The sequence below is a fragment of the Nicotiana tomentosiformis genome, chromosome 7 (genome assembly GCF_000390325.3).
Source record: "Nicotiana tomentosiformis chromosome 7, ASM39032v3, whole genome shotgun sequence".
In the NCBI taxonomy this organism is placed as follows: Eukaryota; Viridiplantae; Streptophyta; class Magnoliopsida; order Solanales; family Solanaceae; genus Nicotiana; species Nicotiana tomentosiformis.
In genome coordinates this window covers 64,758,739-64,784,340 of record NC_090818.1, presented here as the reverse complement: position 1 = coordinate 64,784,340, position 25,602 = coordinate 64,758,739, and the positions used below count along the sequence as shown (strand labels likewise).

General features: G+C 37.2%; 1 protein-coding gene across 1 annotated transcript; it reads left to right on the top strand.

Annotated features, from left to right (window-relative positions):
* Positions 1–15,768: 15,768 nt before the first annotated feature.
* On the top strand, positions 15,769–19,740 carry LOC104105715 (receptor-like kinase TMK3). Its single transcript, XM_009614101.4, has 2 exons — positions 15,769–18,456; positions 18,917–19,740. Exons 1-2 carry the CDS (start codon positions 16,098–16,100, stop codon positions 19,423–19,425), a joined length of 2,868 nt encoding a protein of 955 aa, XP_009612396.1. The 5' UTR covers positions 15,769–16,097; the 3' UTR covers positions 19,426–19,740.
* Positions 19,741–25,602: the final 5,862 nt, after the last annotated feature.

The window sequence follows — 25,602 nt, the reverse complement described above, 5'->3', positions numbered from 1 at the left end:
AGAAATAGTAATTCCGTATTCTGAAGAAGATATCACCACTTACGTGAAAGGGTTTTTAAGTGTGTATACTTACCCTTTCACGTTAGGTCCCCTCGACCCTGTTATTATTGATTTCTGCCGTCAATACCAAATAACCCTAGGCCAGATCCATCCTTCTTTTTGGCGGATCGTTATTTTGATCCGTTACTTCGTGAACAAAATTAAGGGGATGCCTTTCACCCTCGACCATCTCATTCGATTGTACTGCCCTCGCCTCTTTCGAGGCGAGTTAATAAAACTTTAGCGTCGGGATACCAAAGTTCTGTTCTCGAGTATAGACGAGGACAGAGATCGAGGCTGGATGGGCAGGTTTGTTCGGGTAAAGACTTCGGACCTGATTTCGACTGAAAAGATGCCTTTTCCCGAGGAGTAGAACATGAAGCGTAAGTGTAATTCTACTATTATCTCCTACTATTTTGCCCGTTTATTCCTTTTCTCACTGATACCCCCATTTTTGTGATGCAGCGGTTCCTTAGATGCCCGGTACAATCCCCGATCTCAAGAACTGGGTACGGGATCTAGCTTCGACCTCCACATACGCCGAGCGCTTGTGGCATGATTTGTCAAAAGGCCGATGGGAGGCCAAAAATCATGGTGAGCCTCTTTCTCGTATCTTTGGTAGTTCGAACGATATGCTTTCCATATACTTAAATCAATTTTCCTATATGTGGGTGTGGGAAAAGATGCGGTTTTGAGGCCCTCATCCGTAGAGGAAGAGGCTTCGGCCTCTGATCCAAAGACGGTGAAGGATAATAAGAGAAAAAGGGCCTCTGCCTCTGAAGATCCAAAACCGAAGATGAGGATGGCTCGTAAGACGAGAAAGAATACCATTCCTTTGACCGTAGAATCAGTTCTGCGTCTAAGGGATGAAGACGAAGAAGAAGAAGAAGAAGAAGAAGAAGAAGAAAACGACGGGTCCGTGATGGTGGCCTGAATAGAGAAAACCATCGATGCCCCAAAGGCAGCTGAATCAATGGTGATTTATAAAGCTCCGCCTCAGACTGAGGAGATATCGGAGGAAGGTTCAGGAAGAGTCCCTAAATCATTATAGATCGAGGATGCTTCCCACCAAAGTCAACAAACAGTGGGTATATCGGAAGGGGCCGGTCCTGAAGCTCTCCGAACTGAGGAGAACGCCCCAAGCGAGTTGCTTGGGGCAATAGTAATCAGAGACTCGCCCACTCTCCCTGCCTTTTCTGAAGGGGCGATTCGGGAAGCCCAAGATTTGGGGGTCCTCGAGATGAGCCGGTCTCATGAAGGGGAGGACCCCTTCTATGATTTGTTTACTGGGGTCGAGGACGCTGCTGGCCCTAGTGATGTGTCGGGCCTTTTTTGCGAAGTGCAGCAAGCTCTGAATCGGATAAGCTTTAACTCTCTTTGTTGATATTACTTTTATATTTGCTATTCTTTTCTAACTTCTTTTCTTCTTTCTTCGCAGGCCGTGGCGGTTCATCGAGAAGCATGTTCTCGATCTCGAGCTGAGCTGCATCGGTTCGAGGTCGACCTCCAACGGGTTACGGAGGAGAGGAACACCCTCAGACTCATTTCCGGGCAAAGAGAAGAAGAAATCAAAGGCCTTCGAGCTGAGTTGGCCAAGGCTCATCAAGACCAGACTGACCTGACCGAGCAGGTAATGATAATATTAAGAACTCATGGGCTTGATTCAGGATTGAAGGCTAATATTTTGATCTCACAGCTGCAGCAGAAACTCGAGACGATCAGGTAGTTTTGTGAGGAAGTTGATATAATAAGGGCGGAGGCCATGGGATGGAAAGATGGCATGGACCATTTTGCTGCAAAAAAGGAGACTGTTCGGGCCCAATTATCATCAATTGCAAGCCAACTTCACGGCATGAAGGATAAGAGCTCGGTTCAAGCGAGAAGAATAGAGGAACTCGAGGCTCAGTTGGCCTCTGAACTTGCCAAGGGCAAATCTGATGTCGAAAAAGCAAAGTCCTATGCGGATGTATTAGTGATCATCTATCGGGAGGATGCTAAAGCTGCTCAGGTACAAGCAAGAGAGGCAGCCGAGACCACCAACACTCGAGAACATTAGGTTACTGAACTTGCTAAATGCCGATCTCGGAGGGAGACCCTCGAAGAGATCCATGCTCGAGGTTTTGATCTCACTGAAGAGATAAAAAGAGCTAAAGAGCTTGAAGCCGATGCTGAAACCTTGGCTTCCAATGATGGTGATGATGATGATGATGGCAATGATGGGAGCAAGAGTGGGTCCAAGAGCGGGGAGGAGCCCGATGGAGAAGAGACTGCCCCCGTAGATAACCAAGAAACTTAGCCCTTAGTTTTCATTTTTGTTTTTTGTGCAGCGTCCTATTCGGACATTGTAAATATTCTTGTATATATAAAGATCTTTTCTTTTCTTGACTCGCCTCCGTTTTATTCTCTTCCTTGAGAAGATTTTGTTTCATTCATACCTTATGAAGGTTTTCATAAGGCTTTAGGCAATTTGATCGAATTTGGATCTTGTAGCCTTTATAACCGAGTGAGTGCTTGCTCAAACTCGAAATAAGGTAGCCCATAGGCTTAGTAGTCGAGTTGAGTGATTATTTGAACCATAAGTAATGTAGCCTGTAGGCTTAATGGTCGAGCGAGTGTTTGCTCGAACTCGAAATAAGAGTAGCCGGTAGTCTTAGTAGTCGAGTGAGTGATTCGAACTCGAGGTAATGAAGCTCGTAGGCTTAATGGTCGAGTGAGTATTTGCTCGAACTCGAAATATGAGTAGCCCGTAGACTTAGTAGTCAAGTGAGTGATTCGAACTCGAGGTAATGTAGCCCGTAGGTTTAATGGTCGAGTGAGTATTTGCTCGAACTCGAAATAAGGGTAGCACGTAGGCTTAGTAGCCGAGTGAATGATTCGAACTCGAGGTAATATAGCTTGTAGGCTTAATGGTCGAGTGAGTGTTTGCTCGAACTCGAAATAATAGTATCCCGTAGGCTTAGTAGTCGAGTGAGTGATTCGAACTCAAAGTAATGTAGCCCGTAGGCTTAATGGTTGAGTGAGTGATTTCTCAAACTCGAGATGATGTAGCCCATAGGCTTATTAGTTGAGTGAGTGATTCCAACTCGAAGTAATGTAGCCCGTAGGCTTAATGGTCGAGTGAGTGTTTGCTCGAACTCGAAATAAGAGTAGCCTGTAGGCTTAGTAGTCGAGTGAGTGATTCGAACTCTAGGTAATGTAGTCCGTAGGCTTATTGGTGGAGTGAGTGTTTGCTCGAACTCGAAATAATATTAGCATGTAGGCTTAGTAGTCGAGTGAGTAATTCGAACTCGAAGTAATGTAGCTCGTAGGCTTAATGGTCGAGTGAGTGATTGCTCAAACTCGAGATGATGTAGCCCGTAGGCTTATTAGTCGAGTGAGTGATTTGAACTGGAAGTAATATAGCCCGTAGACTTAATGGTCGAGTGAGTGTTTGCTTGAACTTGAAATAAGAGTAGCCCGTAGGCTTAGTAGTCGAGTGAGTGATTCAAACTCGAGGTAATGTAGCCCGTAGGCTTATTAGTCAAGTGATTGATTCAAACTCAAAGTAATGTAGCCCGTAGGCTTAATGGTCGAGTGAGTGTTTGCTCGAACTCGAAATAAGAGTAGCTCGTAGGCTTAGTAGTCGAGTGAGTGATTCGAACTCAAGGTAATGTAGCTCGTAGGCTTAATGGTCGAGTGAGTGATTGCTTAAACTCGAGATAGTAGCCCATAGGCTTATTAGTCAAACGAGTGATTTAAACTCGAAGTAATGTAGCCCGTATGCTTAATGGTCGAGTGGCAGTCCCCAATTTCTTGGGTAATCATCGGTCTTTGAGCCTGTTTATGTAATAGATCATGATATAGAGGACGACACGAGATATGGGCAAAGAAGTTTCTTTTCATGTTGTTATACATGTGTTTATATTTTATACCAGGGATCGAGCAATCTACATAAGCATGGTTCGTTTTGACCATTTGGATCTTACAATTTTTCCTATCGGAACCCTGTTGTTATGAAGTAACTTTCTTGCATCGAACTTGATATATTTGAGGGTGATGCCCCACCAGTATTCGAGGTTGATTGTAAAGAGGCCTCAGATACTGTTAAATCATTCTAAGTTAGCACGATCAATGGTTGCCTTATTAAAAACCTTGCCGAAAAACCCATTTGGGATAAAATCGGTCTAAGGGAAAAGGAGTACAACGCGTGCTTTCAGACCTAAGGTTTCGTGTTGAATAATCCATCCTTGTTTATTGATTGAACTCCTACAAGGGTTAGTTTTGAAATATAAACGAACATGGGAGGGTCGTACCTTAGCAGTAGTATCATTTTAGGTGTGACACGTTCCAATTGCTTGGTAGTTGTTCGCCGTTTATAATACCGAGTTTGTAGGATCTTTTACCGATGTTTTCGAGTACTTGATACGGTCCTTCCCAGTTCAGACCCAGTTTACCTTCATTTGGATTTCGGGTGCTGCGGGTGACTTTCCTTAGCACTAAGTCCCCGATTTTAAAATCGTAAAGATTGGTTCTTCGATTATAGTATCTTTCGATCCGCTGCTTTTGGGCGGCCAATTGGACAAGAGCGACTTCTCGTTTTTCATCCAATAATTCGAGGCTAGTATTCATAGCCTGGTGATTTGATTCTTCTGTTGTATATCGATACTTGGCACTGGGTTCCCCGACTTCGACTGGAATCAAGGCTTCAGAGCCATATACTAAGGAGAACGGGGTTGCCCCCGTACTGGATTTTGATATTGTTCGATATACCCAAAGAACTTCGGGCAGTATTTCTCTCCATTTTCCCTTAGCGTCGTTAAACCTTTTCTTTAGGTTTTGAATGATAGTCTTGTTCATTGATTCGGCCTATCCGTTCCCACTAGGGTGATACGGTGTCGATAATATCCTTTTTATTTTGTGGTCTTCAACGAATTTCGTCACTTTGTTGCCGATAAATTGTTTCCCATTGTCACACTTTTTTGGCGGGTATCCTAAATCGACATACGATATGATCCCAGATGAAGTCTATAACCCCTTTCTCTCTCACTTTCTCGAACGCATGTGCTTCAACCCATTTAGAGAAATAGTCAGTCATAAATAAAATGAACTTAGCTTTATCTGGGGCCGATGGCAGAGGGCCGCCGATATCCATTCCCTATTTCATGAATGGCCATGGGGATAGGACTGAGTGAAGTTGTTCTCTGGGCTGATGGATCATCGGTGCAAACCTTTGACATTTGTTACATTTTCGAACAAACTCCTTTGCATCTTTGTCCATATCGATCCAATAATATCCTGTTCTAATTATTTTTCGGACTAATGAATCGGCACCGGAATGATTTCCACAAGTACCCTTGTGAATCTCACGTAGGATGTAGTCGGTGTCTCCTGGACCTAAACATACTGCCAATGGTCCATCCAATGTCCTTCAATATAATGTTTCATCTGTAGTCAATGTGAATCGAGCAGCTTTGGTTCGTAGGGCCCTCGAATTTTTAGGGTCCGATGGGAGTTTTTCGTTCTCCAAGTATTCAATATACTTATTCCTCCAATCCTAGGTTAAGTTTGTAGAATTTATCTCAGCATGACCTTTCTCGATCACGAACCTCGATAGTTGAACGAAAGCCCCCGAGCTGATCTCATCTTTCTCGACCGATGATCCCAAATTTGCAAGTGCATCGGCTTCACTGTTTTGTTCTCGAGGTATATTCTATAAAGTCCATTCTTTGAAACGGTGAAAAGTTACCTATAGTTTGTCCAAATACCTTTGCATTCTATCCTCTCGAACTTCGAAGGTTTTGTTTACTTGATTTACCACCAGTAAAGAGTCACACTTGGCTTCAATGACTTCTGCTCCCAAGCTTTTAGCTAGCTCGAGACCTGCAATCATGGCCTCATACTCGGCCTCATTGTTAGTCAACCTAGGAATTTTGATAGATTGGCAAATAGTGCTACCCGTAGGCGGCTTTAAGATGATGCCTAGCCCAGACCCCTTTACGTTCGAAGCCCCGTCTATGAAAACGGTCTATACCACCGATGATGTACCCGATTTCAATGAGAGTTCCTTTTCGACTTCGAGTACGAGGGGTGGCGTGAAATCGGCCACGAAGTCCGCTAAAATCTGAGACTTGATGGACGTCCGGGGTTGATATTCGATATTGTACCTACTAAGTTCGACAACCCATTTGGCCAATCGGCCTGATAGTTCGGGTTTGTGCAAAATATTACGAAGTGGGTAAGTGGTTAATACGCATATGGGGTGACATTGAAAGTATGGTCTTAACTTTATAGAGGCACTTATTAGTGTGAGTGCCAATTTCTCTAAGTGTGGGTATCTAGTTTCTGATTCCTCTAAAGTTCGACTTACATAATAAACGGGAAATTACGTACCTTGCTCTTGTCGAACTAGGACACCACTTACCGCAATTTTCGATACTGCCAAGTATAAGCAAAGTTTCTCGTCTGCCTTTGGAGTGTGAAGCAATGGTGGTCTCGATAGGTATCACTTCAATTCCTCTAATGCCTGTTGGCATTCCGGGATCCAGGCGAAATTGTTCTTCTTTTTGAGTAGAGAGAAAAATCTGTGACTTCGATCTGAGGACCTTGAAATAAATCGGCCTAAGGCAGCAATCCGTCCTGTTAGCCTCTGCACGGCTTTTACACTGTCCACGATGGCGATGTCTTCGATGGCCTTGATTTTATCGGGGTTGATCTCGATCCCCTGATTTGATACCATGAATCCAAGGAACTTGCTCGACCCGACCCCGAAAGCACATTTCTCGGGGGTGAGCTTCATGTTGTATTTCCTTAAAATCTCGAACGTTTCCTGCAAACGAGCCAAATGGTCCTCTGCGCGCAAGGACTTAACTAGCATATCATCAATATAAACTTCCATTGATTTACCTATTTGTTGCTCGAACATTTTATTTACTAGGCGTTGGTAAGTAGCTCCTGCACTTTTTAGCCCGAAAGGCATTACATTATAACAATACGTTCCATACTTGGTGATAAATGAAGTTTTTTCTCGGTCCTCCGGGTTCATTTGAATTTGATTATACCCGGAATAAGCATCGAGAAAAGTAAGGATCTCGTGGCCGGCTGTGGCATCGATCAAGCGATCGATGTTAGGCAGCGGAAAAGAATTTTTGGGGCATGCCTTGTTTAGATCCTTGTAATCTACACACATTCTAAGTTTGTTCCCTTTTTTAGGGACTACAACTACATTGGCTAACCATTCGGGGTATTTCACCTCCCGAATGGACCCTATTTTAAGAAGTTTAGTTACCTCGTCCTTTATGAATGCGTGCTTTACCTCGGACTGGGGTCTTCTCTTTTGCTTCACTGATCTGAACCTAAGGTCCAGGCTTAGATGGTGCGTCGTTATATTCGGTGGGATCCCTGTTATATCTAAATGGGACCAAGCAAAATAATCTATGTTATCGATAAGAAATTGAATAAGCCTTTTCCTGAGTTCGGGGGTTAATCCCGTTCCTAGGTATACCTTTTGTTCGGGCAAATGCTCGATTAGTATGACTTTCTCCAGTTCTTCAATCGTTGACTGGGTAGCGTCGGAATCATCGGGGACCACGAAGGATCGAGGGATCTTTTGATCATCATCTTCGTCAATCTTCTGATTTTCTAGTTGTGTTGAAGCTGACATCTGTGATTGCTATTTGGCATCTCGTTCCCCTTTTGAGTCCGACCCCTTTATTGACGAAGGTGAGGATATCGAAATTGATTCTTCGACGACAAACATTTCTCTCACGGCCGGTTGTTCCCCGTACACTGTTTTGACTCCCTCTGATGTTGGGAATTTAAGAACCTAGTGGAGGGTCGAAGGTACAACTCTCATATTGTTGATCCATGGCCTTCCAAAAAGGGTGTTGTACCTCATGTCGCCTTCGATTGCGTGGAACTTCGTTTCCTGGATGGTCCCTGCCACGTTTATTAGCAGAATTATCTCGCCTTTGGTGGTTTCACATGCCATATTGAATCCATTTAGAACCAGGGTCGCGGGTACGGCCTGGTCCTGTAAACTAAGCTATTCTACAACCTTCGATCTAATAATGTTGGCCGAGCTACCTGGATCAATTAACACACGCTTAACTTTAGTTTTATTCATAAGTACGGATATTACCAGTGCATCGTTGTGAGGTTGCATGACTCCTTCTGCATCTTCATCATTAAAGGACAAGGTTCCTATGGGTGCGTAATCCTGAGTCTGAGGTCGCTTTTCTCTCATAACTGATGCCTTAGTGTGTTTAAGCACCGACCCCTGAGGGGTATCGACGCCACCGATGATCATGTGGATTATGTGCTGTGGTTCTTTCTGTTCGTTTTGTTTACCGAAATCCCTGTTTTTGAAATGGTTTTTGGCCATGTCGCTTAAAAATTCTCAAAGGTTCCCTTTATTGAATAACCGGGCTACCTCCTCTCTTAGTTGCCTGCAATCTTCCGTTCTGTGGCCATGGGTGCCATGATATTCGCACATTTGATTGGGGTTCCTCTGGGCAGGATCAGTATGCATGGGTCGAGGCCATTTAGTGTCTTTGATGCGTCCGATAGCCGATACGATGGCGGATGCATCGACGCTGAAATTATACTTCGATAACCGTGGTGCTTCCTTAGGTCCGGTAGGCCTGTCGAACCCATTTATGTTCATCATCCCCCGAGACCCTTGACCTTGATCAATCCTTTTATCGCCTTGTCCGGGGTTGCATCTTGATTCATTGATCTTGTGGTTTCCACTATATGGTCAGTATCGGTCCCTGATCGGACCTTGTTCTCAATTGATGTCCCTTCTAGCAGCGGGTTCAGAACCCAACTGATCATCTTCGACTCTAATTTTCGATTGGTACCGATTATGTACGTCGGCCGAAGTAATAGTTAGGTACTTGATCAGGTTATGCTTCAACCGTCGTAAAGCCGTCGAATTTCATTCGTTCAAACCTTGAGTGAAAGCCTGAACAGCCCAATTGTCTGTGACTGGTGGAAAATCCATTCGTTCCATTTGAAAATGAGATACGAACTCCCTTAACATCTCGTTATCCTTTTGTCTTACCTTGAACAGGTCCGACTTCCTTGTCTCGACTTTTATGGCCCCGGCGTGCGCTTTTACAAAAGAATTTGCAAGCATAGCAAAAGAATCGATAGAATTAGATGGTAAATTATGATACCATATCATTTCTCCCTTTTACAGTGTTTCACCAAAAAATTTCAATAATACGGATTCGATTTCATCGTCCTCTAGGTTGTTCCCTTTAATGGCACATGTGTAAGAGGTGACGTATTCGTTGGGGTCAGTAGTTCCGTTATATTTAGGAATCTCGGGCATGCGGAATTTCTTTGGGATCGGTTTAGGAGCCGCACTTGGGGGAAAAGTCTTTTTTACAAATTTTTTGGAATCTAAACCCTTCAATATCGGTGATGCTCCCGGGATCTGATCAACCCTGGAGTTATATGTTTCCACCTTTTTGTCGTTTGCCTCGATTCTCCTTTCTCCTGACTCTATTCGTTTGGTCAGTTCTTCGAACATCTTAGTAATTTCGGGATTAGTTCCCGATTCTTGTTCATTTGACCTTACTAAAGCTGGCTCTATTCTGTGGGTGATTTCTTGGGGTGGACTGGGCTCCGGTCTGCTCGGTACCTAGGTTTGACTTTGTAACTGACCTATCACTACTGTTGAGCTTGCAACATTTTAAAAATCATACGCAAGCTGATTTCGTTTTCCTCAATGTTATGGGTGTCTCGGGGTGCAGATCGAGTACCACCATGAATGTTATTTTTAGGCTCAGAACGTTGGTTTTCCTCAATAGCCACATGCGAATTAACGTCTAATGGTACTTCGACTCGGGCCCCAATGGCATCGAAAAGCAGCCTTTCGGCCCTAGTTGACAAGTTGTTGTTTTCTCCTTGAAGGCCACCTTCATTGTCGATAGGTAAGACCATTAATTGAGAGTTCGTTATTGCTAATTCGAAATCAAAGATACTTTCAACAACAAGTGTAAGAGGGTGTGTTTAGCGGATTCGTACCAAATAACCACTGTTATCCTTAGCCCCACGGTGGGCGCCAAACTGTTTACCCGAAAAACGGATGGAGTTGAATTTGTACGTAGTTATAAGGGTATGTGATATAACTTGACACAAATCGAGAATGAATAGAAATATCGAGTGTTGACTGTAGAGAATAAAAAATAAGCAAAGTTGGGAAGAAGATAATTTATAGATTAAGCAAGATGAATCAATTTATGAAGCTAAAAAAAGGATAACTCTTCAATATATGAGTGTATGATATCTCAGTTACAATGTATGCAAAAACTTGGTCTTTACAGAAATAATAACCAACCCTTTTATAGTGGAGGGATCATACTTTAGATACAATTAAAAATACATAGTGGGAGACTCATGATAAATTAACTTTTCCATAATTCCTGCCAGGATTCTCTCCCCTAGTGCGGTTGCAACGACTCTTGTCTATGAGCTCGATATTGACTCGAGCTCGATACTAACTCGAGCTCTCGATCTTGACTCGAGCTCGATTCTGATTCGGAGCCTTGTATTGATTCGGGGATAGTATTGGTCGGTCTCTGCCTCATAAGTTCGATTTGGATTCGAACTCGATAATGATATCGAGCTCAACATTGATCGGTCCCTAGGGCTCGAAGCTTGATGACCTGACTTCGGACTTCAATCTGATATTTGATCCAATACATTACCATTTCGACCAGTTCGTACGAAGGACTAACCGGTTTTGACCGTATACAATCATATCACGAGGAGAAGCAAAAAGAAGAAAGAAAGGGTAAGAAGTTCTGATCAGAAACTATGGCCTATTTGATATATTTTTGCATCATGGAGTCTTGTGTGAATGCAATTTTTTTTTTCCCGTTGAAGCACAATTCAAATTTATAGTAGATAATGGTGAGAGTTTTTTCAAGGAAAAACTGATTTTTGGGAATTTTGCATAAAATTAGGAAGAGATAAGGGGAGGAAAATGAAAATGAAAACAAAACAAATGGAAAAGGAAAGAGAAACAGAAAAATTACAAGAAAAAGAAAGGAAAGGAATATTCGGCCAAATCAGAGCTAAATTTCAGAAGAATATTTCATTTACTTTGTTTCATATATGGTAGGTTTCAATTACTTTTTTTATCCTTTCTCTTTTACTACTTCATGCTTTATTTAAAAAATAAGAAAAAATTATAAAAAATATACTAATAACTAGCTAAGAAAATTTGAATGTACAAATAAAATATTATTACCTTCATTTCAATTTATGTGAATCTTTTCGAGTACGAGAGACAAACTAACTTATTTTCCATGCGAATTCGGACATAAAGTTTTTAAAAAATTTAAAAATAAATTTACATATTTAGAAACTAAAGTACTATAAATCAAAATAGTTAATAACTCAAGATATTTAAAGAGTATTTTTTTAAAATGTGCTCAAAAATAACTTTATTGAATTTCCAGAAAGTAATAGTTTCACATAAAATGGTACAGAAGTAAACATTAAAATCAGGGACGGATGTAGTATATTACTATTGGGTTCAATTGAACCCATAACTTTTGACACTGAGTAAAAATTTATGTGTAAAAATTTATTAAAATTACAAAAAAATAGATATGAACCCATAACTTTAAAAGTTGAACCCATAAAATTTAAATTCTGGATCCGCCTCTGATTAAAATACATAGAGATCTATCTATATATGCAAACACTTTTATAGAAAGTGAAAGTATTTTCTATTTGAAGTAGGAATATGACAAATATCTCTGATGTAATATAACAAAAATAATCTCAAAAGGATTATTAGTTCCGTTTATAAATTATGGTTTGGCAAGTTGATGCATTAAAGGACTAACAATTCCATGTACATTAATAAACCTTTAATTGCAAAAGTAGGAGCAAGTTAAGTGCAGGAATATCCAGTTGCCATGAAAGGAAAGACACAACGTACTTGGACGTAAATGAAGCATGACGAATCTCTGATTTTTGTATAATTAATATAAACTTATAAAATAGTACAAAAATACCATAGTCATGGAAACTTACAATTAGCGAAATTAAGAAAAAAAGTTGAGCTTTAAATTTTACACTATAAATCCTAAACATGCTAAAACAAGTATATATAAATAATACAAAATAATGTAAATATCATGACATACCAATCACTTACAACTTAGCAACTCAACATCAACAACAAAAAAAAAAAATGTATCATATATAAAGAAAGAAAATTAATGTCATATACATCTCCCGACAAGTAAAAAAACAAGTAAATAAATTAAGACACATCTGTTCGTACAATATTTTTTGAAAAAAAAAATTATTCTCCAAGATCATTCATGCAATATTGACTGATGTGTGCTTCGAACAAGTTACTTTTAAATTTACACAATTCATAGTACTATAATTTATAGTTGAAGGAGTAACATCTGAAGAGAACTATTTGAAGATTGATACAACTTGTTAACACTTTTACTGTCAAATAAACAATTCCCATACCCGTGAACAAGGGAGGGGCAATATCGTAATATTTGAAAAGAAGAATGAAACGTTAAGACATAAGAATGGACCATATGTAATCAAATGAAAGGTTACATTGTAGCTCATCGTAATAATCGAACAATATATATGAGATATTAAGAACATTTTGAAAAGTTTGATTTGTCATCACTAAAATGAGTACTTTTTCAGGAAACAAAGCTTAGCTAATAATATTAGAGATAATAACATGATTTGCATAGTACCTATTAGGTAATCTCTATACAAAGGGAGTTAGAGCGCACGTTCGGATAGTTGGAGCTTAAGGCTCCTCCTACATTTGCCTCCAGGCGTTTTATGGTCGTGGAATAAATTTAGGGGGGTTCAAACGTATTTTCATATAATAAAGAGGTCAAAATTTGTAAAAATATAATTTAAGGAAGTGGGTTCTCAATGATTGGCCACTCCCGCGGTGTCGGCGGCCATCAACATCCGGTTTAAAAAAAAAAAAAGGTATTAAGCAAAAATTAATCTCTAATTCTTTGGGTAAATAATTCAGTATTCAGTCAAATGTATCATTTAACTTTGTGGAATATGATTGTCAACAAATACTATTAGATTAATTCTAAAAAAATATACACATAAAATACTTAATTTGATGGAGAAATTATTGATTCACTTGTTCCTTAACTTACCATATAAATATGCCCCGGCTATTCAAAGACAATGAACAATTTTATCGCTACTTATAATGAAAAAGACTATCCATGTGTTTAGTTTAGCCCATGAAAAAACAATCTAACTTCAATTCTAGAAGGATGTGTTGAATGTATAATTAAGTAAACATAAATGTTTATCTAATATTTTAAGTTTTTAGATAATGTGGTTATACAATTCTAACTCCCAAGCACCAGTGTGTTAACTGTACCCCATATATGGTACACATCATTCAACTGTTTAACATAATTTTTTTTATTTATTTCTCATGCCTCCTCTTACACATCAATTTTATCAATCACTTCCATATACCAAAAGCTTACTCCATCCAATTCCTATAGTGTCAACTTTCCAGTTTCATTCTTTTCATTTTACATTTCATAATTCTGAATTATCAACGTACTAAATTTAATTCTAAAATAGTTGCTGGATATAGAAGGACATAAAAAGGAAAGGAAAAAATGATTGTCCTAAAATTTAAGCATAATGACATTTTTGCCTAGCTTTTCATGTAAAATGGCATATTTACTAGAAAGTCATAATGAGGTCATTTTTTCAAAAAGAAAACTAGGTAGAAATTTATCGTGAGGTAATTTTGATAGCTATAGGCGCTTCTTAGAGTCCACAAGATATGGGGCTGCCGCAAACTTTTACATACAAACTATTGGCTTCACAAAAACATGAAAATCAAAAGTATTCAATTTTACTCTGTTTTACACATTAAACACTCGACCTACCAATAGTCCAAAGGAATGTCAAAATTTACACTTGAATAAATATATAAGTACAACTACTTAAACCATATGGCCAATTTGCATTTATGAACATTAATAGTCATGCTAACTTGTCAGCCATGCATTAAATAATACTTGGGAATTTTAATTAAAACCGGTTTTGTTATACGTCATTAAGATATTACAGTACTTCAAAAGGGACTTATTAAAGGTTTTTACAAAACATGTTTCGAAACTTACATTATGGAACCGTATGTTTCGATATGGGTAGAAGGCCATCTCTCATTGTCCAAATTCATTCACCTTTTTTTCTTTAAAAGGTTAATTTAACCAAATTTTCGAGATTAATGTAAATATATTCTTGAATTATAAGAAAAATAAAATTGTATGCATAACACTATGAGATTAAATTATTTTTTGTTACAAATTGTTAAAAAGATTTTCTATAAAAAGAGATAGTCAAAGTATGAGGAAACCAAATTTGAACAGCAACAAAAAGAAACATTTTGGGATGGGAGAAGTAATACTTTTGACAGTTACATAAACAACTGAAACTCAACAATTTTAGTGGAGTGCTTCTCTTTTCTTTTTGGTTTCATTAAATAAAAGATTCTTGTCCAAATTCCACAATCAACCATACCATGTCCATATTTTGAAAGTTAGATGTAATTAAGGACCGTTTGTCCATAGATTTTTTTTTTTGAATTGTTTTTCAAACGCGAGTTTGTCCATGAATGTTTTTAAGTTTTTGGATTTTTTTTTGTTAAAATTTTTTTTCCCCGTCCCTCACAAAACTGCAATAGTTTTTCAAGTGAAATGCATGTCCAAATATAATTTCAAATTTCGAATACCATTTTTTACCTTGACTCCAAAAACTACTTTTTTTTTATGTCCAAAGGCCTACTAAGAGCCCGTTTGGCCAAGCTGCCGAAAACTACTTATTTTGAGAAGTACTTTAGTTCAAAAGTACTTTCCGAAAAAGTACTTTTACAAAATAACAGCTTGTGTTTGGCCAATTCATTTGGGTAACGCTTTTTGTAAGCAAATTATGTTTGGCCAATCTTTCTAAAAAGTACTTTATCAAATTACGAAAAAGAACAGTAAAGAATTACTTTGTTGTTAGTATTATTTAAAAAGAGATATGAATTTAAATATTTATTATAAAGAAATTCAGCTAAAATATAAAACATAAAGTAACAATATAAATTAAAGATTTTAATTAATATAAAATATAGTTATTCCAAAGCATCAATATTAGGTACCTGGTATTATTTACGTGAGATTTAAATATATCAAAATACATCATTCAATATAAATTAAAAATTTACTCCTATACATCACTATGTAAAATAAAAGATCTATTTATATTGGAGAGAACATTCAAAGGAGGAATAGGAGAAAGAGAATAAAAAATGATGAAAATAAAAAAAGAAGAAATTTATGGTAAAAAAAAAGGAAAAGAAAAAATTTATATTAATAAGGAATAATTTAAAAATATAAATTTATTACAAAGATATTTTTGTCTTAAATAAATTAATTTTTTATTTCTTTTACTTTTTTGAAGAAATTAGAATTTATAATTTTTCCCGAAAAACAGAAAAATGGCTCTCTTTTTCATCCTAGCCAACCATCTCAAATTTTTCGTACTTTTGCTCTCCAAGAAACTTGACCAAACATGCTCTAAATATATTCACAGGTGCCCTACCAGCACTTTCCTTCATAGTACAGCGAAAATCCAAGACAAGTTTAATTTCCCTCTAAACAGACATTCATTATATATGTAGTTTCTTGGATAAGCGTTTCTCTTGGAACATCCACTTTTTATGGTCATTTCTTGCTCCTAAATCTTCACTAACAGATTCTTCATTTCTTTTCTATTCTTTTTTTTAAAATTATTTTTTGGCTTTTTGAATTTTATTTTTGTCTATTTACTAATTTTATTTTGGATTACACTCTAAAAACCCTGTGATTGTCAGCAAGAACACCACCATATTAGTAGCAAAAGCAGTTTGCTTTTTCTCACTCCAATTATCACTCTCTCTTTTCCACCTCTCCTTGTCTCAATATTTGACCATTAGGTGGCACATGTTACAGTAGCTTTCTTCGGTTCTGTTTCAGTGGGGAGTGTTAAATGCATGTCCAATGGTGCTTTGTGCATCATGTATGGAGCTTGTTGTGACACTGTTTCTTGCTCTTGCTTCACTTGTTTTCAGTGTTACAGACCCCAATGACTTTGCCATTATCAATGAATTCAGAAAAGGACTGGAAAATCCCGAGCTTTTGAAATGGCCTAATAAGGGTGGAGACCCCTGTGATTCTCCCGTTTGGCCACATATTGTGTGTACTGGCACCAGAATTCAGCAGATTCAAGTCATGGGTTTGGGATTAAAAGGCCCTTTACCACACAACTTGAATCAGTTGTCAAAGCTCACAAATTTGGGCTTGCAAAAGAACCAATTTAGCGGGAAGTTGCCATCTTTCAGTGGCTTGTCTGAATTGAAGTTTGCTTACTTGGATTTCAACCAATTTGACACAATCCCATCAGATTTTTTCAATGGACTTGTGAATCTACAAGTTTTGGCTTTGGATAGTAACCCTCTGAATGCTACTACTGGTTGGTCATTACCAAGTGGATTGCAAGATTCAGCTCAGTTGCTCAATTTGACAATGATGAACTGTAGTTTGGCTGGTCCTTTGCCTGAATTTCTTGGAACTATGTCTTCTTTAGAGGTTTTGTTGCTGTCCACAAATAGGCTTTCAGGGCCTATTCCAAGCACTTTCAAAGATGCAGTGCTCAAGAAGCTTTGGTTGAATGATCAATCTGGTAATGGGATGAGTGGTCCAATCGATGTTGTTACAACAATGGTGTCACTCACAAGTCTTTGGCTTCATGGGAACAGATTTTCAGGTAAAATCCCAGAGGGGATTGGTAATTTAACAATTCTAAAGGAATTCAATGTGAATAGCAATGATCTTGTTGGTTTAATCCCTGAAAGTTTAGCTAATATGCCATTAGACAGTCTTGATTTGAATAATAATCATTTTATGGGTCCAGTTCCTAAGTTCAAGGCTACTAATGTTAGTTTCCAATCCAACCCTTTTTGTCAAACCAAACAAGGGGCAGCTTGTGCCTTAGAAGTTATGGCACTTTTGGAGTTTCTTGATGGGGTGAATTATCCTTCTAGGCTTGTTGAATCATGGTCTGGTAATAATCCTTGTGATGCAAGTTGGTGGGGATTAAGCTGTGGCAATAACCAAAAGGTTAGTGTCATAAACTTGCCTAGGTCTAATCTTTCTGGGACCTTGAGTCCTTCAATTGCAAACCTTGAATCTGTTACTCACATTTATCTTGGATCTAATAATCTTTCTGGTTTTATTCCATCTACTTGGACTAGCTTGAAATCTTTGTCTGTCCTTGATTTGAGTAATAACAATATTTCCCCGCCTCTGCCAAAATTTACCACCCCTTTGAAACTTGTTTTAAATGGGAATCCACAACTGACCTCTGGTACTCCTGGAGCAAACCCTTCGCCAAACAACAGCACAACCCCTGCGACTTCACCCTCTTCGTCTGTACCATCTTCACGACCCAGCGGTTCGAGCTCTGTGATTGTTAAACCCGGTGAGCAGTCACCAGAAAAGAAAGGTTCCAAGTTTAAGTTAGCCATAGTTATGGGTCCTATTGCAGGTTTTGTAGTTTTGGTTTGTCTTGCTATTCCGTTGTGCATTTACGTCCGTAAGAAGAGTAAAGATAAGCATCTAGCGTCGACTGCTCTTGTGGTTCATCCTAGAGATCCGTCTGATTCTGATAGTGTGATCAAGATTGCAATTGCCAATCACACTAATGGAAGTCTTTCCACGTTGAATGAAAGTAGTTCTGCTAGCATACATAGTGGTGAGTCCCATATGATTGAAGCTGGGAATTTGCTCATATCGGTTCAGGTACTTAGGAATGTGACTAAGAATTTTTCTCCAGAAAATGAACTTGGGCGTGGTGGATTTGGCGTGGTTTATAAGGGAGAATTAGATGATGGGACACAAATAGCTGTCAAAAGAATGGAGGCTGGGATAATTAGCAACAAAGCTTTGGATGAATTTCGATCTGAAATTGCTGTTCTTTCAAAAGTCCGACATCGGCATTTAGTATCTCTATTAGGATACTCTGTTGAAGGTAATGAAAGAATTCTGGTATATGAGTACATGCCACAACGTGCTCTTAGTAGGCATCTTTTCCACTGGAAAAACTTCAAATTGGAGCCTCTCTCTTGGAAGAAGAGGCTTTATATTGCCTTAGATGTTGCTAGAGGGATGGAGTATCTACACACGTTGGCTCATCAGAGCTTCATACACAGAGATCTCAAATCCTCAAATATATTGCTGGGTGATGATTTCCGAGCAAAAGTGTCTGACTTTGGACTCGTGAAAATTGCTCCTGATGGAGAGAGATCTGTGGTCACCAGGCTGGCCGGAACGTTTGGATATCTGGCACCTGAATATGCAGGTAACCATTTTTGTTTTCTATATTGCTATTTGAAGTGTTAGGAAATACTGTCTACTTTCAGTCTTAGTATAACTATTTGAGGAGTTATTCATGTAGCCTAGGTTTGAATTTCTGTCTTTCTTCAATAAGGACATCTCATTGAGCTCTTTTAATTATTTGCATATGAAATGCATAAACAATAATTTTGTTTTTTCTCATTGCACCGAAACACAAAAAAAGAGAATAAAGCGAAATGCCAGCATCAAAATCAGTACTTTGACTGTGTTCAATGATGAGATGATTTTTAAGAAGGCTTACTTTATCAAAGAGAAAGAAAATATGATTATTTCAAAAAGGCATGTTTATAAGACAATCTTTACTTTGATAGACCTGTAGAGTTTGCTGAACTCAATTCTGAAGTATAGCTAATTATTTTGGCATTCCCAATTCTTAACTCATATGACCTGCTGATTTGATCCAGTAACGGGTAAAATCACCACGAAAGCAGATGTCTTTAGCTTCGGTGTTGTGCTAATGGAGTTGCTAACTGGTATGATGGCACTTGATGAGGATAGACCCGAGGAAAGCCAGTACTTGGTTGCATGGTTCTGGAATATCAAATCCACTAAAGAGAAGCTTATGGCAGCCATTGATCCAGCTCTGGATGTTAAAGAGGAGATAATTGGGAGCATCTCAACCTTAGCTGAACTTGCCGGTCACTGCACTGCAAGAGAACCAGGCCAAAGGCCCGATATGGGATACGCTGTGAATGTACTAAGCCCACTTGTTGAGAAATGGAAGCCTCTTGAGGATGATCCGGAGGAATATTGTGGTATCGACTACAGTCTTCCCCTCAATCAAATGGTGAAGGGATGGCAAGAATCGGAAGGAAAAGACTTGAGTTATGTGGACCTCGAGGACAGTAAGGGTAGTATCCCTGCAAGACCAACCGGATTTGCGGAGTCCTTTACATCAGCTGATGGTAGATAAAAGGAGGTACTTGTGTGTAGTAGATGTAGATAGCAATTTTCTTTTGTATTTGTGAGATTTTGATCCTATTCCACCTGCTTTCTTTCAGTTGTTTTCTTCAATGTGAATGTATTAGAAATTTAAAAGGCCATGATACATAATGTGTCGCCTTAGTTTCTTTGTGTGAGATGTAGATATAGAATAGTGATGAAGGAGAACTATTTACCAGGTGAGCTCCTCACACAGTGACTATACTAGAGTGAGAATTTTAGAGCATTTTGTACCACAATTTTGCTTACTTTATATATTAGCACGCTTTAATTTGCTGCTTCAGAAGTTTTGGACTGAGAAAAATAGTGATATGTTGAAATAGCCCTTAGTGTCGATGGCTTCTTCTGTCAGGTCAGCAGCTTAAATATGGCAAGACATTGAGATGTTAACCCTTATGTTTTCCCTCATCACTGTTGCTTTGAGAAAAAGTATGATATATCTGTCAACAGTAAGTATGGAGACTATCTTGTTTTGTTCCTATTTTAATTTATAGGCTAAAATTTAAAGTTAATCTGTTGGTGAAAGTTCGAGTAGTCAACCAGCCGGAGTATTAAGAGGCATAGCTTAATCCGTTCTTTACCTTCCTTTGGCACATAAAAGACATGGCTGAGGTTTTGTTTCTGATCTTTCCCCTCAGTTGCTAGGTAAGAAAAACCCATATATGTGCACCACTAAATTAAGCTTCAACCGACCAAGCTAAAATGTAGAATTCCAACCAGAAACAGTTGGCGTTGTCAAATTTTAGCAAGGAGGTCATTTTCAAGCATAAAAAAAATGGCCTTCAAACTAACGAAATTACTTGATTGACATGGAATTAAGACACTAATTTGTACTACCATCTAAGATTAGTAGCATATATAATTCAAGGGGATGTAGATGTAGATTTCCTTATCGTAGTCACAGGATTTGGTCCACAATTTGGTGCTTGTCCTTGTCGCTTTGCATAGGTTTCCTAACCCAACATATCAAATTCACCCTCTAATTAGCTTGGGGCTCCTAGCTATCTTTGCATGATGTTGACTATATTAATTTGCACTTAAACTTTGGTTTACAAATACTATTTACATAACATACTTTGCTTGTAAAATAAGAGAATAATTTCCAAGAATAATATTTGTAATTTTCAAACACGTTCTTAGCCATTCTGCTTCAAAGGGCAGGAAATAGCAAGTACCTGTGAAATATTTGAGCTGGGGGCACAAATAGTTTAAACATCATTGTTATAAAGAAAAGAAGTCTATAATCGTAGGTTTGATATTTGTACATTAAAAGATTTGCCCTTAAAATCCTATTTGCATTCTTAGTTTTATTTTTTAGTTTAGTTTTCATTTTTACCCGATTTTGAACCCAAATTTTGATATCAGTTAATTGGTCACTTCAATCTGAGTTAATGTTTCCGTTAAGAATAATTAGCCATGCTGCAAGATAATGGAGTATAGTGTTTGTTAAAAATCAATTTTACGTCAGTATACTAAGAGTTAGTGAATCTAAAAGAAGAGGATTTTATTTATTTCAGAAATGTGATGGTAATTGACATTATAACTAGCATCAATTTTAAATATAAAATCTCTGTAGTTATCAATAAACTATAAAGGAAAATGCTAATAGAAGCGCGAAAAAAATCAAAGATTAAGCTTACAAATACTGGTGAGCACTTAAAAGAGTTTATGCATGATGCAATAAAAGTTATGCCCTTCTCCTTTATGTATGCACACTAATACATATTGTTCTTTTTCTTTTTGTAAAAGTAATACTCCTATCACTACAAGAAATTTACCAAAATCCGTCCACACCATACCGACAGAAATCAGTCAGAAGAAGAAACCGACTGAAATCGGTCGGAAAATATCTAAATTGGTCGTAAAAGTCAAATAAATTTTTTTACAAAAAGATACCGACCACTTTCGGTCGAAAAAAGTGATCTCACAATAAAGAAACACTGTTATATCTGACACATAAAAGTTTCGACCGATGTCGGTCGAAAATTGATCAATCTTTGACCAAGACCTGGTCAGACTTGCATATTATCTACCAAAATAAAATTTAATTAAAAACATTCAAGCATACCGACCGAATTCGGTCGGAAACTTTGATTTATTTTTTTCCGTCCAGGCTGAATTATTTTTTTCCATAACAAAAATAATTTTTTTAAAATTATTATGAATGTACCGACCGATTTCGGTCGGTATTAGTGGTCAAAAATGGTCAATCACTTATAAATTATTGTTATATATATATATATATATATATATATATATATATATATATATATATATATCAATCATATTGGATACAATGACTATATCAATAAACTCGTTCAATTATATATATAATATTTATCATCCGCGTGCTTTCGTATAAATTACACTTCATATCCGTATACGTGTAATAGATTATAATAGAGTGTATGATTTTATTTTATTTATGATAATTTATACTTACATATATATGACTAGCGTTAATGATTTATTCTCAACTGTTCATACTCGAATGCTTGATCGGTGAATAAATAAGAAAATAATTCTTGGAGTTTAAGTGACTAGATGCTCCGGTATAATGAGTGACTAGATGCTCCAAGATGTGTACAATCGACACAATTTTGAATGTTTTATTCTCGATCACCTTATTAGTACTTTTCTCGGATACTTCATTAGAGGATCAATTGAAAATTTAATTATATTCGATTAAAACTTACTATAATCGAATTTTCATACTTAAGTTATATTAATACTTCATCGAATTCTAGTAGTGAGTTTTAATCGAATATAATCGAATTTTCATACTTAAGTTATAGTTAGCTCTAATCGAATATAATTGAATTTTCTATTGATTCTCTGATAAAGTATCCGAGCAAAGTATTAATAGGGTGATCGAGAATAAAATATTCAAGACTGTGTCGATTGTACACATCTTGGAGCATCTAGTCACTCATTATACCGGAGTATCTAGTCACTTAAACTTCAAGATTTGTTTTCTTATTTATTCACCGATCAAGAATTCAAGTATGAACATTTGAGAATAAATTATCAACGCTTGTCATATATATGTAAGTGTAAATTATCATAAATAAAATAAAATCATACACTCTATTATAATCTATTACACGTATATAGATATGAAGTGTAATTTATAGAAAGCACACGGATGATAAACATTATATATATAATTGATCAAGTTTAATTGATATCGTCATTATATCCAACATGCTATGATATATATATATATATGTGTGTGTGTGTGTGTGTGTGTGTGTGTGTGTGTGTGTGTGTGTGTGTGTGTGTGTGTGTATTATATATATAATTTATATTGTTAAATATATGTAGATTGTAAATAACAAAAATATAAGTGGTTGACTATTTTTGACCACTAATACGACCGAAATCGGTCGGTATATTCATAATAATTTTTTAAAATTATTTTTTTTATGGAAAAAAAATAATTGAGCCTGGTCGGGAAAAAATAAATCAAAGTTTTTGACCGAAATCGGTCGGTATACTTGAGGTCAAACGGTCAAATATTATTTTATTATTACCGACCGACATTTTCGATCGAAGTAGATCAGTAATATTGTAATTAGACTGGACAGACGAGGTTTCTTCCCCATTTTCATCTTTTCCCTCTCTCTCTTCTCTCTCTTCCATCTCTCTTTCTCACATCTTTTTGCCCAAATCCCATCCAAATCAAGTCCCCCATCCCCAAAATCGAAGCCCCACCTCCCCCAACCCCAGTAGAGTTTCTCCGCCCGCCGCCGCACGCTGTCTGCCGCCGCCGTTTGCCGTCTGCCGCTTCCACCACTACCATTCCCCTCACGCCGCCCCCACTGCCATTCTCTTTCAAGGTTAGTGTTCTACCTTATTAGCTTTTTAATTTTTAATTTATGAAATATAATTGTATGCAATTTTTTAGAAGTTTTGTCTATTTTGGATTTATGTGACTAAATAGGATTTTTGAACTACATTGTGACTAAGGATTAACTATATTATAATTAAAGTTAACTACATTGTAACTAAATTGATTATGCCTTTATAGAGGTTTATAAATTATTTTAAACTAGTTAATTTGTGGTGTATAAATTATATAAATTAGGGTTTAGTGCTCTTACTTTATGAAGTTATGGCTCTTAATTTTGTTATTTGAACTATATTAGATTTAGAATTAAGTACATTATAATTAAAGTTAACTATATTGTAACTCTAATCGATTATGCACTAATAATGGTGTATTTGATTATGATTACTAGTTAATTTGTGGTGTGTAAATTATATAAACTAGGGCAGGGAACTATAGATTATGAACTTATGGCTCTTAATTTTGTGGTTTGAACTACATTGATTATGCATTAACAAAACTCAAATTTATGCCCTTAAATTATTTAATGTATAAATTAATTTAAGGTATAAATTAATTTGTAACGACAATATCAATTAGTTATGCAATTTATACACTTAAATTATTTATTATGTAACTTAAACTATAAATTAATTTGAATACTCAATTAATATAACATGCAATTTATTTATTCTTTGTGTAGATGGAATATCGTAGCTGGATGTATAATAGGAATTGTCCTAATTGTCGGTTTTTTTAGGGAGGAGTTTATAGAAGGGGTTAGTAAATTTATTAGGCATGCAATGTCACTTCAACCATTTTGGATTGGAGGGTTGATTAGGTGTCCTTGTGTGAAGTGCAAGTGTTTGCAATATTTTAGATCGGAGGATGTTAAGACTCATTTTTATAAAAAAAAGGATTTATGGATAATTATTTTGTGTGGACTAGTCATTGAGAGGTTGATGGTAATGATGGTGTATTTCATAACATAGTTGTTGGTGAAAGTAGTAGGTCGATGGGAATGACGTTCAACATCCTAGATACCATGAAATGGTTGCAGATGCTTTTGGGATGCACTTCAAGTTTGAACCCCATGAAAGTGTTGAACAAGTTCCTAATGAAGAGGCAAAATATTTTTATGAACAGTAAGAGGCTGCTAGTCATCCACTACGTGAAGGGAGTATGCACTCTCAGTTGTCTGTTGCGGTTAGATTATTAAGTATCAAATCAGATACCAGTATTTCTCAAGAGGTAATGTATTTTTTCATTGGTATTGTGAGTGAACTAGTTGACCCAACTTTCAACATACCTGAAGATGATTGCATGTTGTATTATAAGGGTCATGCAGATTTAGAAAGTTATAAATTTTGTTAAAAACCTCGTTTTAAGCGGGTTTCCAGCGGGAATAAGGTTGTTGTGAAGTCGATGCATTATTTACCTCTTATTCCTAGATTGAAGAGGTTGTACGCATCGATGAGTTCCGCTCCTCATATGAGATGGCACTATAAAAATAGAAGGTCGCCCGGTATTATGTGTCATCCTTTAGAAGAGGAAGCTTGGAAGTATTTTGATAGGATATAGCCAGATTATGCTAGCGAACCGGGAAATGTTTGGTTGAGTTTGTGTGCTGATGGTTTCACGCCATTTTCTATTTCTGCAACACCATATTCATGCTGACTAGTCTTTATTTTGTCAAATGTGTATGACCAGTCCATATATTTTTTAAAATTGTATTATTCCTGGTCCCCGCAATCCAAAGAATTGATGTATATTTGCAACATCTGATTGATGAGCTAAAACAGTTGTGGTATGATGAAGTTGAGACATATGACATATCAGCTAAGCAAAATTTTAACATGTTTGCTAATTTAATATGGACCATTAATAATTTTCCTGCGTATGGAATGTTGTCTGGGTGGATGACTGCTTAAAAGTTAGCATGTCCTTACTGCATGGAAAATGGTAAAACGTTCACTTTAAGACATGTCCGAAAGTAGTTATGGTTTGATTGTCATCGTCAGTTCTTGCCAGTTAATTATGAGTACAGAAGGATGAAGAATGCATTAATAAAGAATACAGTTGAACGTGATTTTTCACCTCTAATTTTTTCTGGTGAGAAAATTTGGGAGAGTGTTCAGAACTTCACTAAAGTTACCGAAGCCCCACCTTCTAGATTTTCTGGATATGGTGTTACTCATAACTGGACAAAACAGACCATATTTTGGGAGTTGCCATATTGGAAGGATAATCCTCTCCGACACAATCTTAATATAATGCATATTTAGAATAACTATTTTGACAATTTGTTCAATACAATGA